We start from the raw sequence: 18,736 nt of genomic DNA, 5'->3' as shown, positions 1-18,736 counted from the left end.
ATGCACAGTGCTGTTAGGAAGGGAGTTTCAGGATTTTGATCCAGCGACAATGATATTCTTCCAAATCAGGATGGTGTGTGACTTGGAGGGAAACTTGCAGGTGGTGGTGTTCCCATGCAACTGCTGCCCTTATCCTCCTAGGTGGTAAAGGTCACAGGTTTGGAAGGTGCTGTTAAAGGAGGCTTGGCAAGTTGCTGCAGCACAAATTGTATATAGTCCAAACTGCTGCTACTGTGAGGCTCTAGTGAAGGGAGTGAATGTTTAAGGTGGTAGATGTGTTGCCAGTCAAGCGGGCTGCTTTCTCCTGGATGTCAAGCTTCTTGAGTGTCCAATGGTAATAGATAATGCAATATGGGAGTGTATTACAGCCAATGCACAGTATATTATTCTACTGCTAAAGTGGAACTATTTCCTTTAATTGCCACAGGTCTAGATGCTGTTAATAGGTCCTGAGGAAATTCCTTGTCAGAGGATCAATTAAAAGTGGATTGACTGTTTTTCTATAAATTGGTAGCTTGTTGTAAATCCTTGACTCTACCCTAAGATCAGAAAAAGAGGATAAATGGCTGCCCTTACATTTTTATGACTGTGACTGATGTTTAATGAAATGCAATGGTTGGTGTGTGACATCTAGAAAGTGAAAAACACGTACAGATACACAACACACAGACACACACGGCCATATGCACACAGAGACACACATACACACACTCAGACATAAAGATACACTTGTATACATACAGACACACTACACACAGACACGCACACACAGAACAAACAAAAACACACTCTCACACACACATAGTTGCACGCACTCACAGGCTCACATTTGCATACGTGTAGACACACACTCGGACACAACCATGCACACACGCATTCGCTCCTGCACACAGATACACATACATGGCACAAGTCTTTTATATGTTTATAAATACATGGTTTAAACCTTGCTCTTGTGGGTTTTGACATCGGCAGACCCCCAGCCTCAAATTAAATTTCAGTCCTGTAATCCTAGCCAAGATCCCTAATAATTTTCATGTAATCTTGTTATATTTTATTTGATTTCCTAGCCTCTGGAGCATGTAGGAATATTTCTGATCCAAAATTTGAAATCTAACAGGATTACAAGGGATTTTTTTTTAGTGCTTCTAATTCTGACTTTTAAAAGTCTCTGTTACAAAGTGACAGAAAATCAACTTTTAATATTTGTTTGATGATAAATATAATTATATTTCTAATAAAACAGTCTGCTGTTGGACCAGTTTATTTAGTTTCGGTTTACACATTGCGACACTTAATAATAATACAATAATAAATCTCCTCAAACACCAGGAATTGATTTATTAATAATTAGCTGTCAAACACGATTTTACATAAAAATTAAAATGCAAACACATTAATTGTCCTCTTCCTGTTATCCTTGTTATTGCATCTGACATTTTTTTTAACTTAATCATTTTTCTATCAAAGCCATTATTTTCAACTCTTTCCCCACTAATCTTTAGCTTCTCTCATTACAATGTTTGAGATCCAGGTTCCCACTGTCCATTTACAAGAATTTACAGCACAGAAATAGGCTATTTGCCTAACTAGTCCATGAAGGTGTTTATGCTCCACATCAGCATAGGGTTAGATAAATAGAAATTAGTTTTCATTGATTGAAATTCAGTCAATGGAAAATCAAGAATTCAGAGCATGATGTGGTCAAACTTTTTACTGTCAAGCATGGAGGGGTTTTTTGCTAACAAGTAACCTTAACCACACTCTGTAAAAGTTTTTATTTAATGTACTCTCGTTTCACAATTCCCTAAACTCTCCCCAGCTTCGCTTCCCTGTGGACAGCCCTGGCTGCCTGTTAGCAAAGAAGACTACAATACCTATTAAGGTCCTGCAGGCCACCTGCAAATTGAGACCCAGTGACTGGGAACACCATCACCTCAGGGTGACTGCAACAAAATGGGGACTCTGTGGGCTGACATATTTCATGGTTGGAGGTGGGGAGGCGGGAGGAAGGGGGTGGGGCGCAATGGTGAGGTTAGTTGGGAGTGTTCTCAAAGACAATCAACCAGTCTGATCAATAAGATGGCAATAAGAAGTAGGAGCGGAAGTAGGCCATTCGATCCATCGAGTCTGCTCCGCCATTCAATGAGATCATGGCTGATCTGATAATCCTCAACTCCACTTTCTTGCCTTTTCCCCATAACCTTTGATTCCCTTACTCATTAAAAATCTGTCTGTCTCAGCCTTGAATATATTTAACAACCCAGCCTCTACAGCCCTCTGCAGTAAAGAAATCCACAGATTCACTACACTCTGAGAGAAGAAATTCCTCCTCAACTCTGTCTTAAATGGGTGACCCCTTACTCTGAGATTATGCCCTGTGGTCCTAGACTCTCCCCCAAGGGGAAACAACCTCTCAGCGTCTACCCTATCAAGCTCCCTAAGCATCTTATATGTTTCAATAAGGTCACCTCTCATCCTCCTAAACTCCAATGAGTACAGGTCCTGAGAGGGTTGGAATTGATCTCCTATCCTACTCTGTAAGTCATTAGGGTTTGAAGTGATTTTAATGGATGAACTCCTCAGGGAATATGTAGAAGATGCTCTTCATTGCATCTAACCCTAGCCTGCAGCTGTTTGATTGTAGAGGGAGCTTTACCCTGTATCTAACTGGTATCTTCCCTAGAAGAGTTTCATGGGCAATGTATAGAGAGTTTTACTTTGCACTGAACCCATACTATACCTGCCCTGGGAGTGTTTGATGAGATAGTGTAGAGGGAGTTATACTCTGAATCTAACCCACTCTTTTGTAGTGATACTTGTGACAATGACTGTATCAGGTTATTGGGCAGAATTAAAAATCCTTAAAAACTAATTTTATAGCTGAACTAACCATTCACAATAGAAAGTAGAACCAATTCAGAGAAACCAAATTAAATGTGCAAATTTGCTGAATGCAGGTAATGTGGTACAAAACAATTTCTAACAACAGATGCTCAATGCTTTTGAATTTAATCATTCTCCAGAATTATCTGAGTTCAGTGTGTAAGGTTTATCAGTGAAACAGTGAACACTGTCCATTAATCACATGGTCAGACACTTGGCCAATAGCTTCCCTTTCTTTCCTCTTTTTATGTCTTTTGTGCTGACTGAGGGATGGTGCTGGAGAATTTCACACATCCAGAGCCTTCCAGGTGGGCTTACTGCCAATGCCGGGTTAAGGAAGGCTTTCAGCACCCTGCCACGACCCCCTGGTGTCTCCCACCCATTGCCTTGAATCCACTAACCTGACTTCACTGCTGCGATCCCATTGCCCTGACCTTGCCATTCTGACCCCGTTCCCACTGCCACAACTCTATTGCCTCAACCCCAACCTCTCTGCCCAGCTCCTGCCACCCTGAGCCCACTGAGTAACAAAGTTTTGTGTTCTGGCCCTTTGCCAGACTGAGGGAGCTCAAACTCATTCCAGGTAGGACCCAGGCAGACTGGAGGCCTTTACTCTCTGGTTTTGGGTTGAAACTGAACCAAGGTTCTGGGGATGGAACAAACAGATCTACTGGACGTGTAAATAGTCTGCCTTTACTGAGCAAGGGAAAATCTATGTTGTTCTTTCCTCTTTTGAAAGCATAAGATTCAATATTTTATTAATGGACAAAAATAGCAGTAAATTAGTGCGTGTAAAAAGACATGATTAACAGAACACTATTCCTTTCTCATGCTTATTCCTTTTTATTGTCCATTGCTTTGTTGAGATGATGTAGGATAGACCCAAAGCCCTAGTGTGTGGGAGCTTGAATGAGGAATCCAGGTGAAATACGAAGATCCACAGCCACAGTTGAGAAGGTGATTAGTGGTTAGGTGACACCAAGCAAGGGATTTAAAAAAAACTGTGAGGGAAGGGAAGACTGAGGGAAGAGAGGATTTCCGCTGTTGTTGAGGTCCTGCAAACGACTGAATTAGAATAGGAAATGATGTGACAAGTTTCCATTTCAACACATGAGGATACAAGGAGAAGGTAATGTGCTCAAAGCCCTACCTTCTCAAGAGCAATTAGATATGGGCAATAAACTCTGGCCTTGCCAGCAGCACCCACATCCCACAAACTAATAATAAAAATCACCCACAGAAGGATTAACTAGATAGTGATCATGAGGAGAACTTCAGGCTGATTTTTTCCCCTGATCCTAGTCAAGGGTCAATGAGAACAATTAGAGCAGCCTGTATTGCAATACTGCTTACCTCCACATAGACCAGATATCAGGGCTTGGACCTACTGGCCCAGATGGCTCTTTGTCACAGTGGACACTGCATTTACCTACTGAGCGACCAGGGGAGCAAGATTTTCCATCAATTCCCAACATCCTCACCAATCAATGCATTTTGCTGTGATCTACCTGTTTCTGTCAGTTTTTGTCTCTGCACTGTGCTTCTGACACTTGATAAATTGCCTGTACTGCACCTATCGCAGGTGATACTTGTCTGTACTTTCAATTCATACATCTTCTATCCCATGCTTGTGTTAGTTGGCAGATTTTCTGTGCTATATCATCTCCTACTCTAATTCGTGGTTAACCTGTTTCCCTATTGTTTCCAGTATCTTGAGAATAGATGTAATAATAATGGGGAAATCTCATCCAAATGAGCTTCAGTAAGTCACAGATATAACAACATTACATTACAGAACATTTTTCCTCAGCTGTCTGTTTTATCTCAGTGAACGTTTCCTGGGCCTTGATCTTGATGGTGTCAAAGTCCATGTTTTGAATGGTGCCCAGAAATGAATCATTAATTTCTTCCTCATCTTCATCCTGTTGCACCATCTTTGCCAGTTCCTCAGGGAGTTCCACATCTCCTCCAGCCATCTGGACCTGACTGTCATCCTTGTCATTCTGAATCGTGCAGGACAAAAAAAAAAAAGAGGCTTGTTAATCCATTATATCCCTTCCTGCATTGCACCCTCCTCCCTGATTCACTGAAGATCAGAAGATTGGTTGGAAAGTCATGTGTCTCTGAACAAAACACGAGCCTGCATTTCTGACAAGTACTCCAGACATGGAGTGGAGAGGGGATGATGGTGTGCGATCTATGCCAGGAACACAAAACAAAACTGCACCCATCAGTCGATGTACTTTGTTTCAATTAACCCCCTCCTCTCCTGACCCTCACTGTTGTACAGTCTCCAGAGCAATTGGCCAATCTCTACCTTACCTGAATGGTTAACCTTGACATTGATCCAGGCAATGAGTGCCAGCAGCCTGCTTGACAGTGGAAGGCATCAGAATGGAGCCCTGCTCTGTCCTCTGCTAACACCACCACCTGCATTTCCCCCTCCAAGTCACACGCCAACCTAACCTGGAAATGTATTACCATTCCTTCACTGACTGGGTCAAAATCCTGAAACTCCCTCTCTAACAGCACCGTGGAAAACCCTACATCACATGGAATGCAGTTGTTAAAGAAGATGGCACACCACCACCTTCTCAAGGGTAATTAGAGATGGGTACTAAATCCCAGCTTTGCCAGCAATGCCCAAATCTTGCGACTGAATAAACAAAAGCACCCACAGCAGGGTTAACTAAACAGTGATCATGAGGAGGACCTTGGCTGACTTTTTTCCTGATCCTAGAAAAGGGTCACTGAGACCAATTGCAGAAGCCCTGTATTGCTGTACTGTTCACCTTCATATAGACCAGACCTACTGGCCCAGATGGCTCTTTGCCACAGTGGACATTGCATTTACCCAATAAACTATCAGGGGAGCAGATTTTCCACCAATTTCCAACTTCCTCAAAAGTCAGTACATTTCCCTGTACCTGTTTCAGTCAGTAATTTTATCTGTGACTGTTGATAAATTGCCTATACTACACCTATCACAGGTGATGCTTGCCTGTACTGTGCCTCTTTCAATTAGTACATTTTCTATCCCATGCCTGTTGGTTGGCATTTTTCCTGCATTATATCTGTAAGAGTCTGTACATTTCCTGAACTGTATGTGTGGCAGTCATAATATTGTCTATACTGCACCTGTGACAGTCTGCATAATTTTTGTACTCTACCTGTGACAGTTGATATATCACCTATACTTACTGTGACCATTGGTACATTTCCTGCACTGTGCTTGTTTCAGTCTGGACATTCCCTGTGTTGTATCTATGACAGTCAGCTCATTTGCTTACATTACCTGTGACACTGGGTTCATTTTCTGTACCTTACCTGTGGCAGCCGATATTTCTCCCTCATGTGCAATCGAACCGTGGCCCTTTCTGCTTTTTTTTGGGTGAAGGCATTGTCTCGTTCCATTCTGGAATGGGAAAGATATTTTAAAACGCAGCATTCAAGGCTTGATTTGGTCCTGCACTCCCTGTTCCAAATTGGGTTCTGGTTAATATGCAACTAAATTGCATGATAATGATTCAAATAGAGTAGCCCTCTGTTTGTTGTCAGAAGTAATTATCTGGGCGCTGCAGTGGGTTAGACATTGCCCTTTTGCCTCTGGAGCTCAAGCTCAGTTCCAGTTCTGTTGGCTCTTATGATTTAACAGAATTGCTCCTAAGTTGTCCCTGACCTAAATCTTAGGTCTCTGTGCTACAGGTCAGCCATGATCTAATTGAATGGCAGAATTGGCTTGAGGGGTTGAATGGCCTGGTCTTTTCCATTCTGAGAAATGACCCTTGGCTGAGGTGCGAGAAGGTGGTGGTGCTTGCGGAACTGTACCCAGCAGGTATCAATGGTGAGTCAGAAGGTGACATCAAACCCTTCCAAACGTGAACGAAAAGATGGTGGAAACAAATAGAGGTGATGAATTAAGAGAAGCGCCTGGATGATGGAACAGTATCGGAGCAGGTGCAGGGAAGGTGATCAGGATACTTTGCAGTCTCAGTGCACTCCTGCTCCCCTGGCTCCACAGCAGCTTTGAAAAACCTGGCTTTAAACAAACTCACCTGCTTTTGGTGGCTGCTGCTTAGATTGCAGGAGAGGCTGAAGCAGAGCAGGCTGGCTCCTGCTCCATTTGGCAATCTGTAGTTTCCTGGAAGTGGTGTGTTATAGTTCACTCAGGAGTCTGGCTTGCTGTGGCAACATGTATTTTTACATGCATGTTGTAGTCTGGAGCTATGGATAGTAATGCACTGTAACCTCCTCCACTGTAGCCTCCAATGTTCTTTCCATCACATAGCTGACCAGGAATCTCTTTTGCTCTTATTGCCTGCCATTGGGAGATTTGTCAGTTGATACTCAGCCTGTTTGGCTATGTTATGAACGCACTTTCCTTAGCCATCAAGTCCTGGGATGGGACTGGAACCTGGAGCTTCTGGCTCAGAGCCAGGGACACTACCCATTGCACCACAAGATCACCTGTCTAGTTTACTACAGGGTGCCTAAAACAAGCATTAGGCCCCTCATTTACATATTTAATGGACCTAAGTCCTACATCAGGTGGCCACCATGAAGACCTGGAAATGGCTCAGTCCAATTAAGGTCATTCACCCTGGAAATTGGCCCTCCTTGTGGCTACTCATGCCTGTAAATTGGATGCAACATGATCCAATTTCTAACCAAATATTACCAGGACTGCTAATTCTCTGGGAAATATGACCCAAGGTCTAAATATTAGCCAGGACAGTGGGAGAGAATACCTCTGTTGGTCTTTGAATTGCGCCATGGGATCTCAACATCCACCTGAGAGGAAACACAGGACCTTGTTTTAACATCTCATTCGAAAGATGCTAGAAAGGCAGCTGTTAGTTATCAAGATCCCCAGAATCAGTTCTAGCCTCTCTGTCGCTTTCTATAGAGATTTTAAAGAACACCACATACAACAGAATAAATAGGGGACCAGTTGTCCTTGGGCCTCACCACCTCACACCTTAGACTGGCTGGGGATCATTCACATCACAGTTTGCCTGTGGTTTACTCCCCCAAGGATCAATGCAAGTGTTGTGAGCAGCCCCATGGCAGTGACAGTAATACAATGGGAGTGGCACATGCTGCCCTCTCACAAGATGGCAGAACATCTGCTCCACTGCCACCAGGTAAAGGAAAGGACTTGCATTTATATAGCTCCTTTCTTGACCTTAAGATATCCCGAAGTAACTTACAGCCAGTGAAACATTTTTAAAGTGTAGTTACTGTTATAATGTAGGATATGTGGCAGTCAATGTGCACAGAGCAAGTTCTCATGAACAGAAATGAGATAATCTGTTTTAGTGACGTTGGTTGAAGAATAAATATTGGCCATTACGCCTTGGAGAATGTCCCTGATCTTCAAATAGAGCCATTGGATCTTTTACGTTTACCTGAGAGGGAAGATGGGCCCTCAGTTTATTGTCTCATTTGAAAGGCGCCTGAAAGACAGCTGGGTCTTAATGTCCAGCAGCAGCTTCGGACTGTCAGGCCTAAGGCCTTGGGCATCACTGACCTCGAACATCTCAAGGGTCCTGATCTGAGCGTCAGAAGACTTTTCCCTCCCACATTGAAGGGGCAGCTTGTAGGAGCAGGTGAGCAACCAACAAAGAACAATAGACTAATACCTGTGCGATTATTTTGTTTTATGACATTTGTGCACACCATTAAAATGTAACAGGGTTTGAAATTATTCATTAGTGGTAGAATGTCTGGCGGAGACACTGGCCTAGCAATCCCAGAGGTCATCGATATCAGTGTTGGCCTGTGGTCAGAAGTACTTTACTGCAAGGCAGGACTGGGAGAGATGTTATTCAGGACTTTTATCGGTAGTGTGAGTATGGGTGGTGTACAGCTGGAGTGTGGGTGGTTGCGGTGTGCATGAGAAGAAAGTAAATGATTATTTCAGCCGACCCTAGGAGTTGAGCACAAAAGTACAGGCTAATGTGCCAGGGCAGTGATAAGGGATGTCAGAGGCTGTCTTTCAGATGAGAAGTTAAACTGAGGCCTTATTTGCCCTCTCAGGTGAATGAAAAGGATCCCATCGTATTACTTGAAGCAGAGCAGCATCCCTTGTGTCCTGGCCTTTAATCAACTTAACAAAAAAGCCAGATTATCTGATCATTATCACAGTGCTGTTTGAGGGAGTTTGCTTTGTACAAATAGGCCACTGTGTTTTCTATATTACAAAAGTGGCTACACTTCTGAATTACTTCATTGCCTGCCAAGCGCTTGGGGATGTCTGGTGGTCATGAAAGGCACTATATAAATGCAAGTCTTTCTGCAGAATGAGGAACCTCTGAGTCAGCTGAGAGTGCTGGCACTGAGCCAAGTACCTTAACTGCACTTTAGATGGGTAAATCAGAAAGTCAAGACCTGTTACTAACTGAGACGTGCAAATTATTGACTTTATAATTTATATGTGACCCCACTAGCTTCCCAGAATCCACTGCAGCCTGCAAAGGCAAACGATTGGCCACCCTGCACTGTCTGTTGACACTGGAGTTCATCTGTGTGAAGGGCTCTGCTTTATCTGTTGTCTCTTTGCTCGCGCAAGGGCTGGTCACTCGCTTCATGTCACAGGTAAATCCTGCTTAAAGCTCCTTCACCCTAAGCTGCTGCTGTCAAAGTTTAGCCTCAAATCCTGGATTGCACTAGTTACCTGGCTTCGTAAAATAGAAGGTTACTTAGCTCAGTTTGTTGGCACTATACTTACCATATTTCCTCAAATATAAGTCACACTTTTTCAATCTGAAACAGGGATTAGTAACAGTTTCTCTTATTGGGTTGACTTGACCTTTATACAGAGAATTGTGTTATGTTATATTATATTCTATACATGGTAACACTTCCAGTACAACAGGCTCATCACCACCTTCACAAAGCAATTAGGGATGCATAATAAATGCTGGCCTTGCCAGTGATGCCCTCATTGCCCACAATGAATAAAAAGATGTACCGCCTGCTTTTAATACTTCTAAAGATAATTCTGCACCTCCTGCTATTCAGTCTTCCCACTACTATCCAATCACGTTGGACTAGGGAGAGAGCAATAGTTGGGCCTGCTAATTAATGTGCCATTCCCAAACCACTCACTCGTGGCAAGCTCAATCATTCACCTTATTATTTAACAGCAGCTCTGATATTCCAGCCTGACATTGTCATTCTGCGTTTTTTCCTATATTCTCCCCTCCTCTCAAAGGCAGTTCCATGGGGCGCAGTCTCCTTTCTGGTACCTCATTCATTCCTCACTGCCCGGGACAATGCCAGAACTTTACGTTGCCCCACCGATGGGTTTTTAGGCGAGGGGAGGTGGGGAGCGTGAAATTGAACGGATGGGATACCCTCTGAGTTTCCACCTGCCCCAACCACACAGTGGTTTTATGCTGGGGTGGGCAAGGACTCAGATGGGAAGCCTGCCCTTGCCCCAGCTGAGGCCCAGCCTCAATTGTGAGCCTCTGACTACGAGTTAACATACAGCAAATGCTGCAGACAAACTGGCCGTGTGATTCAGTAACACACTAGGGGGTGAACTGTAACACCGAGGCATCAGTCTGTAACCTGAATAAGATTTAATGTCGAGTTGTTTGCGTATGAGTAGAAATGAATGGCTGGCGAGAGGATGGAGCTGGCGTGGGGGAAGGCCGAAAGTCAAGAGTTAGGTCTCGGCCAGGAAGGAGGGTGAGGGGGCGCCTCCATCAGAAGACCCCCTTCTGAAGTCAGGCCACCCCATCCCCTTTCGGCTAGTGGACGCTGGACCTCCCTCCCCACCCTTGGTCTCTCCCCCGGGACCCCAATTCACCCCCTTTGTGCTCCCCCACTGGCCTTCCCTATCCTCCCCACCCTGGGACCCCTTCAACTTACCTGGGCCTCCTTGCCCCCGACTTCCTGACGTTCTGCTGAAGTTCCTCTTCTTTCCACTGCAGCGCTATTGATGCAGGGACTGGAGAGCTGCCGGCCAATCAGATTGGCCGGCACCTCTCTAAGGGGGCAGTTCCTCCCGAGTGAGGGGCAGAAGTCCCGCCTGCAGCCACTTTATGCTCATTTGAGCGTGAAATAGCTGCAGGGCACTCGGGGTCAGGGGGATGTGTTCCCCGCCAACTCTTTGGATGGGGGGGTCTAAAATCCAGGCCAATGAGTTTTGGCAGGCTGTTTGACTGCAGATGCATCCCAGCCAGGCCCAATCCTGCCCTCATCCGATATTCATGTCCATGTAGCTACAAGAGTCACTTCCTCGCAACCAGGAGTAGGAGTCCAGTTCAATTCTTCCTACCTGAGCGACTGAGGCCCAATTATAACATCCTTGTTGCTGCCCAGTGCTCTGACTGCAAGCTAACATATGACAAATGCTGCAGAAAAACTGGGCCCAGCTTGGTGCGTATGATCCAGTAACACACTAGGGGATGAATTGTAACGCAGAGGCATCAAGTCTGTAACCTGAATAAGATTTGATGTCGACTTGTTTGCGTATGAGTAGAAGTGAACCAAATGGAATATAACAATGAATCTCCTGCTTAATGTGTCCCTTAGTATGGGTGGCCCTCTTCCATGCAGCATTCAGATGAGGGCAATTTGTTCATCTGTAGAACCTGGCAGATGCTGTTCTATGAATCTCCGGACGTCAATTCACAGCCTGGCCCAGTGTGGGTTGAGATTAAGGGTTAGCGTTATCCCAGCAACGTTTCTTTCATTCATTCACGGGATGTGGGCTTCGCTGGCTGGGCCAAAATTTATTGCCCATCCCTAGTTGTGCTTGAGAAGGTGGTGGTGAGCTGCCTTCATGAACCGCTGCAGTCCGCATGGTGTAGGTACACCCACAGTGCTGTTAGGAAGGGAGTTCCAGGATTTTGACCCAGCGACAGTGAAGGAACGGCGATATATTTCCAAGTCAGGATGGTGAATGACTTGGAGGGGAACTTCCAGGTGGTGGTGTTCCCATCTATCTGCTGCCCGTGTCCTTCTAGATGGCAGTGGTGGTGGGTTTGGAAGGTGCTGTCAAAGGAGCCTTGGTGAATTCCTGCAGTGCACCTTGTAGATGGTAAACACTGCTGCTACTGTGTGTTTGAGTAAGTCAAAGGGCCCTATTAAAAAGTAGGCCCTCCTGGTACATTTTCTCCCTCTCTCCTTGTGGAGAAGAATTTGGTCTCCACTGGGCAAATCCTACTGGAATCAGACACTCATTGTGGTGGGCAGGCAGGGAAGGGTTGGTGAAATCACAGACAAAGACCCATTTCCCAACATTCTATAGGACAGCATTGCAGAGTGTCACCCTTGAATGAGAGTCCCTGGCTAGAATTGAAACTCTCAACAAAAGTTTAATGGTTGGCAATAATGGGTTAACAGTGAACACCTCACGATGGACATTCTTTGTCCTGGTCACTCAGGGGAGCAGCTCAGAGCAGGAGTGTCCTCCATGTCTGAAATAGATTGAAGTGCAGTCCATTACCATGGAACCCTTTGTTATTTAATCTCATCTGCCCTCCACCCTATCACAGTCCTTCCCTTTTGTTCTTCCCACTCCCTCCCCCATTTCACTTGCTCAAAACCTACCATATTTCAATCTTTCCTCAGTTCTGATGAAGGGTCATCATCAACCTAAAACATTAACTTGGTTTCTCTCTCCACAGATCTTGCCGGATCTGCAGAGTGTTTCCAGTTTTTTTTAATTTCAGGTTTCCAGGATCTGCAGTAGTTTTGCTTTTGTCTGAAATGTAGCCGATGCAGGATGACACTGATTTGAGCGCTCACTGTCTCTCCAACACACGCCAGGGTCCAAGCACATCAGACCAGGATAGCCCAGAGGTGCTCAACACAGGCGGTGGAAGTGTGAACTTGTCAGGAGAGGCTCCATTGATCATGAGCTAAGTACTTTTCAGGATGTGTGTACATTATCCGTGCAAGCCCCCAGCTTACACAGCACAACAATCCGCCCACGATGCAGAGTGTACACTTCACTAACGTCATCTGTACTCCTTTACGTTGTGAGAATAATTTGACAGTCTTACACAGTTGCCTCGCATTGCGAAAAAGGTATAGAAACAGGGACTGGCCGTGCCTCAGCACTATTTCTGGTCCTGTCCCCTGCTCACAAACCAGAACAAGCATCTTGACTGCTCCCTTTGAGAGCTCAGCCACTACCCCAGCTGGGGAACAAACTGGAAGCAGGATGGTTAAGCTGACAAAGCAAGAGGATAGAAGACAAACTTTGAGCAGAGACTGGGAGGGTCAAAGGGATGAGGTATTCCCTGGATGGACTGGAGAGGGTGGGGTTTTTCTTGTTGGAGCAGAGAAGGCTAAGAGGAGATTTGATACTATAAATAAATAGACACTGTTTCCAATGGCTGAGGACTCAATAACCAGAAGACACAGATAGGTGACTGGTAAAAAGAACCAGAGGCAACATAAGGAAAAACTTCGCAACAAGTGGGAAGGATTTGGGATGCAATGTCTGCTAAGGCGATGAATACAGGTTCATTTGTGACCTTCAAAATGGATAAACCTTTGAAGGATAAAAAATTCAGGGATATGGAAAAAGAGTGGGAGTGGGACTGACTGGATTGCTCTTTGAAAGAGCCAGTTCACACGTGATGGGCCGAATAGCTTGCTTCAGTGCTGTACTACTTTATGATCCTCCGGTTAAATGAGATCAATACCACCTCACCAGCCGGAACTGAAGATCACAGGCTGGATTTCTGCCCCATGCTGAACTATCTGGTCTCAGCTGCAGTGGTGCAGAAGGCAGTACGACCAAACTCAGCGTTCCACACCCAGTGAGGGTCAGCATTCTCACTCCAGAACACTATAAGGAATAAACTTGCTGAAATAAGACAGCACTGACTCTGTGAATAGAAAAGTCCACAGCTTCTCACAACCTTGGGTTTTCCCAATTAGTGCCTCACAGCCTTTGAACTTTTGAAGTGTTATCACTGTCAAATGTAGAAAACTTGACTTGATAGCGGCTTAATGTTTGTTGAGGGATAAGTACTGGCCAGCACATTGGGGAGAGCACCACTGCTCTTCTTTGAAACAGTGCCATGGGATCTTTTATGTGCACTGGATATGTTGAACGTCTCATCTGAAAGACTGCTCTCTCTTTCACCACTGTACTGGAGTGTCAGCTAGATTTTGTGCTGAGGTCTCTGGAGTGGGATTTGAACATACAACTATCCACTGACTCCTGTCAGCAGGTCCCTGTGAGCGGATCCTGAGTGAAGACAAGGTTGTATTTGGCTGCAGCATCTCCCATACTTAAATACTTTGCTCAGGGCAAAATTATCCGTTGAATGTCAACACTGGCTCCATTAACTGAAAATGAGGGAGAGCCAGCATGACCTGACCTAAACTCAATCGTGACTCAATATCCCTTCTCAGCAGCCAGTCACTTCAGATAATTCACATACACAAAGGCCTAGACACAATTGTGCACCTTTCTTTTGGTGGTTGTCATTGGCAAAGCCTGCATTTTTGCCCACCTCAAATTGCCCTTGAACTGAACATTTCAGAGGGCAGTTAAGAGTCAACCATGCTGCTGTGGGTCTGGAGCCCCTTGTAGGCCAAACCAGGTAAGGGTAGTAGATTTCCTTCCCTTAAGGGCATTAGTGAACCAAATGAGTCTTTACAACAATCGATGATAGTTGTTCTGCTATGGTGGGATTTGAACCAGTGTCCCCAGAGCATCAGCCTGGGGTTCTAGATTACTAGCCCAGTGACATTACCATTATGCCACTATCCTCCCCCCAGGTTAACAGGGCTATCAGGTTTTTGCTACAGCTGACAGATAATGGGCCCTGTATATTGAGCAATCCCATGTGAAGGACACATTGAGGGTGCAAAGAGGAGGGGAGAAGACAAGGGTTGAAAGCCCATTATCTATTGAAGGAAAGGAAAGAAGGGGGAAGGGTAGACAGAAGGAGGTGAGGAGTTCTGCAGTGTTAAGGACCTGGGAAATCTTGAGTTAGAATAGGGGACACAATGGGGAGGATGAAGGAAGAGTGTACAGAGGGGCTACTTTGGGTTTAGGTGGAATAATAGAATAAGATTCAGTAGATTGCTGGCCATATGAAATAGAGAGATGTGAAAAAGGGAGAAAAAGCAAAGAAGAAACGGTTTATCAGAACAGTTTCAATGTAAGGCTAAAATACAGGGTGAGGTAACAGAGGGAGAAATTTAAAAACAAATACAGGGCTTAATTTAACATCTTATATTTGACAATTTAATTACTAATAAGAAAATGAATATAATGCTATAAGTGCCAAATATGAGTATTTTAACAGAAATAATGCAGAGTTGAAAAGCTTTACAAATTAATTTACGCCGAATTAATACTAATACAGGTAGTGATGAATGATTTCTCCCCCTGCTCCAGTATCCTCTCCTCCCAACCTTCTCCTCAAAGGTTCTGACACTGCTGATAGACAGTTGCCATGGTGTCAATTGCCCTCCAATATCTCACCCAAGCAACCCTGTATTGAGTGACATCAAACTATTCAACAATGGGAGGATTCATGGCTGAACTTGATCCTGCCTTGGCTGGCAGCCACAGGCATAAGCATTCCGGCAGGGGTCAATGGACAGTGATCAGAACCCTGGTTGATTCTTTCCCCTCCTTAGTCCAGGGACATGGAGGACACATATAGCACTGGCTAAAATCTGCAGACTGCACAAAGACTGGGAGTTACGCCTGAAAGCAGCATAGCCTGTATGATTCATCATCACACCAGTTGGTGCACTTAACATTTTTCACTTCTTTGATGGAAGTGCAAATGCATGAAAAGATAAGCGCCTGGACAATGCTTTTCAAATAGCATGATCCAAAATTCCTATTAACACTCAGTGACTATTACTGTGTACACTGAACTTGGGATATGATAAATATGGCTATTCAGTTGCAAATGGTAAATTCTGTTTCTGTAAAGTTCATTCTAGGAGCCACTGTTTGTAAATTCTGATTGAATTCTACGCAAACCATTTACTTTTCAATTTACAGAGTCAAAGGAGTGCTTCAGACAGAACTCGGTGCTGTATTTCCAAACTATATTTCAGTTGTTATGAACATTTATTTACAGTATACACTGATTGTACCTCAGAGTGCAGCAATGTTTGCAAATTAATGGGAAGTTTAGAATTTCAGAAAAACATACATGGTGCTAATTTTTAACACAGCTTCGTCTCATGCACACATAGCTACGTTTTTTAAAAAACCCCTAACTTGTGTTTATGTTTAAAACTGCCCTTCTGGTTCCCACAGTCGCGCGCTTTCCTTTCAAACCCTTTACGAAACCGTTGTAGCACTTACTTTTCCTCCAACAGCTGCCTCTGATATTCTTCAAATTCTTCCCTTGTCATTCCCGAGCTTTTTGCAGTTGGCTTTCCATCTCCTTCCTCTGTCTTCTCCTTTTCTCCCCCTCCTCCTCCTCCTCCACCACTACCTGCCAGATCTTTCATTTTTCCACTGATCATGTTTTTGAGGAGGAATGTCATTTTGGCAGAAACTGGTCCAAATTACAGGGAGGAAAGGCTGGCTCTTGTTAACTGGAGCAGTGTGTGCTTGAAGGACACATAAGCCTCAGGTGTAATTGGTAGACATCAAGTTAAACGGCTTAAATCATTATAAGATGCCACAGTAAACCATTGGGCTCTTTCGCTGCTCAGATCTAATGGACCGTTATCCCTGGTTTAAGGGCCTCTATGAACTATGTTTGAAAAACGCATCACACAAGGGGTGGCATTTTGCTTTTACATTTGCAAGAGTTGTCTCACTAATGTTCTAACATTTAAACAAAGAAAATGCTGCTTATTTGAAACAATCCAGGAAGGACTTGGATAGATAAGGAAAAACGGTTTCCAATGGCAGAAGGGTTGGTAAGGGCACAGATTCAAGATAATCATCAAAGAAACCAGAATGGAAATTAGGAGGTTTTTTTTGAACGCAATGACTTGTTTAATCTGGGATGCGCTGCTTGCATGAAAGTCAGAAGAAAGCAGGTTCAATTGTAACGTCCAAAAGGGAACTGGATATATACTTGAAAAGGAAAGATTTGCAGGACAATAGGGAATGAGCAGGGGAGTAGGACTAATTGGATTGCTCTTTCAAAGAACTGACAGGCATGATGGGCTGAATGGTCTCCTCCTTCTGTGCTGTAAGATTCCACGGTTTTCTTTTAACTGAATTCAAATTCTTGAACCACTATTGTGGGATTTGAACTCATGTTCTCTGGCTTATTAGCTTAGGCTTTTCTGTATTACTAATCCAGCAACATAATCACTCCACTGCCGTACCAAAACAACAGCAAGGTGCTGCAGGTACTGGCAGTCTGAAACAAAAATGCTGGAAACACTCAGTAGGTCAGCAGTGTCTGTGGAGAGAAAGAAATAGAGTTAATGCTTCAGGTCAATAAAAGTTAATCAGAACTGGACGATGCTAGAGAGGAATAGCTTCTAGATCAGTGTAGTCAGGGAGAAGTAGAGGTGGGAACAGGGAAAGAGCAGGGAGGAAAGGGTGGAGGACAGGAGTAGCTAAATGATAAAAGAGATAGTCGTGCAAGAAGGTAATAGTGGACAAGTGTAGAAACAAAAGATGGGCCCTGATGAGGTGTAAATGGTTGCAGCAGAATAGCAGAGGAAAGAAGCATAGAGAATCTGGCAGTATTGCTATGGCCTGTGAATGGTGGTGGAAGAAAGGCAGGTAAACCCCACCCACATTGGACCTGTTCTGTATATTGTTGTTCATTCTAACAGGAGCGCTAAATACTGGTCTGGATTGGCTGTTCCCTTCCTCCTTCCTACACTCCACCAACCTTTAACATTTTCAGCTCCAGTGAAAAATGCCCTAGCACCTTTTCATTACTGTAACCCTTCATCTAGAGTAACACCTTAGTGAATCTATGCTGCTGTTTTTCCATCACGCTACTCAAATATTCCAATGCTGTCCTGGCCAGCTTCCATCTTCATCCCTCTATAAACATAACATCATCCGCTAACCTAATGCCCCTATCCTAAGCAGCAGCAAATCCCACTCACTCATCACTCCTGTGCTCGCTGACTTACATTGGCTCCGAGTCCCTGAACATTTTAATTTTTAAATTTTCATCATCAAATCCTTCCACGCTTTGCCCCTCCATACTTCTGTAACCTCCCTCAGTCCTACAACTCTGGGAAATCCATATCCATCCAACTGCAGTCTCCGATATATCCGCTACTTACATCACACCACCGCTAGCAGTTGTGCCTTCAGCTATAGAGGCTCTGGATTTGCCTGGAGTTCTGGACTTCCCTCCCTGAACCTCCCCAACTCTCTGTCCTCCATTAAGACCCTCCTTAGTGACTCTTGCTGGCAAGAGGCACTGTACACGTGAACCAATTCGCCCACTAGGTGAGTACAGGATTAAGTTAGGATGTTGTGATCTTCCAAGGTTGAATGATTTTCCACCTTTTGTTATTCATGTCACACTCCAGGGACATGGGCATACAATTCAGGCTGACATCCCAGTGCAGCACTGAGAGAGTATTATTTCGAAGAAAAACAGGGGAGTTCACTGGTGTCCTAGCTGGCCAATGTTAATCTCTCAACCAGCATCACTAAGAACAAATGATCTGGTTATTGTCACGTTACTGCTTGTGGGAGCTTGCTGTGCAAAAATTGACAGCCTTAATTTCTGAATTACAACAGTGGCTACATTTCAAAAGTATTTTAAGGCAATTGAGGAGATCCTCAGGTTGTGAAAGGTGCTATGTAAATGAACGTTTTTCTTTCTTTCTTCCGTGTTCATGCATTGGAAAAGGCCACTCAAGCAGCAATGGAATGGGGGAAAGCTCATCCTTTGCCTTGTTTGTAAAG

The 18,736-nt window shown here is 44.3% G+C and overlaps 1 protein-coding gene across 1 annotated transcript; it reads right to left on the bottom strand.

Annotated features, from left to right (window-relative positions):
* Positions 1–2,007: 2,007 nt before the first annotated feature.
* Positions 2,008–16,434, bottom strand: cplx4c (complexin 4c). The gene is made up of 3 exons (XM_078556328.1): positions 16,196–16,434; positions 6,214–6,301; positions 2,008–4,889 (listed from the first exon to the last, which is right to left on the bottom strand). The coding sequence occupies exons 1-3, from the start codon at positions 16,378–16,380 to the stop codon at positions 4,671–4,673; spliced, it is 492 nt and encodes a 163-aa protein (XP_078412454.1). The 5' UTR covers positions 16,381–16,434; the 3' UTR covers positions 2,008–4,670.
* Between the last annotated feature and the right edge of the window lie 2,302 nt (positions 16,435–18,736).

The sequence above is a fragment of the Cetorhinus maximus genome, chromosome 13 (genome assembly GCF_964194155.1).
Source record: "Cetorhinus maximus chromosome 13, sCetMax3.hap1.1, whole genome shotgun sequence".
NCBI classification, from domain to species: domain Eukaryota; kingdom Metazoa; phylum Chordata; class Chondrichthyes; order Lamniformes; family Cetorhinidae; genus Cetorhinus; species Cetorhinus maximus.
Note: the sequence above shows the minus strand (reverse complement) of the source record. Positions and strands in the feature narration are given on the sequence as shown.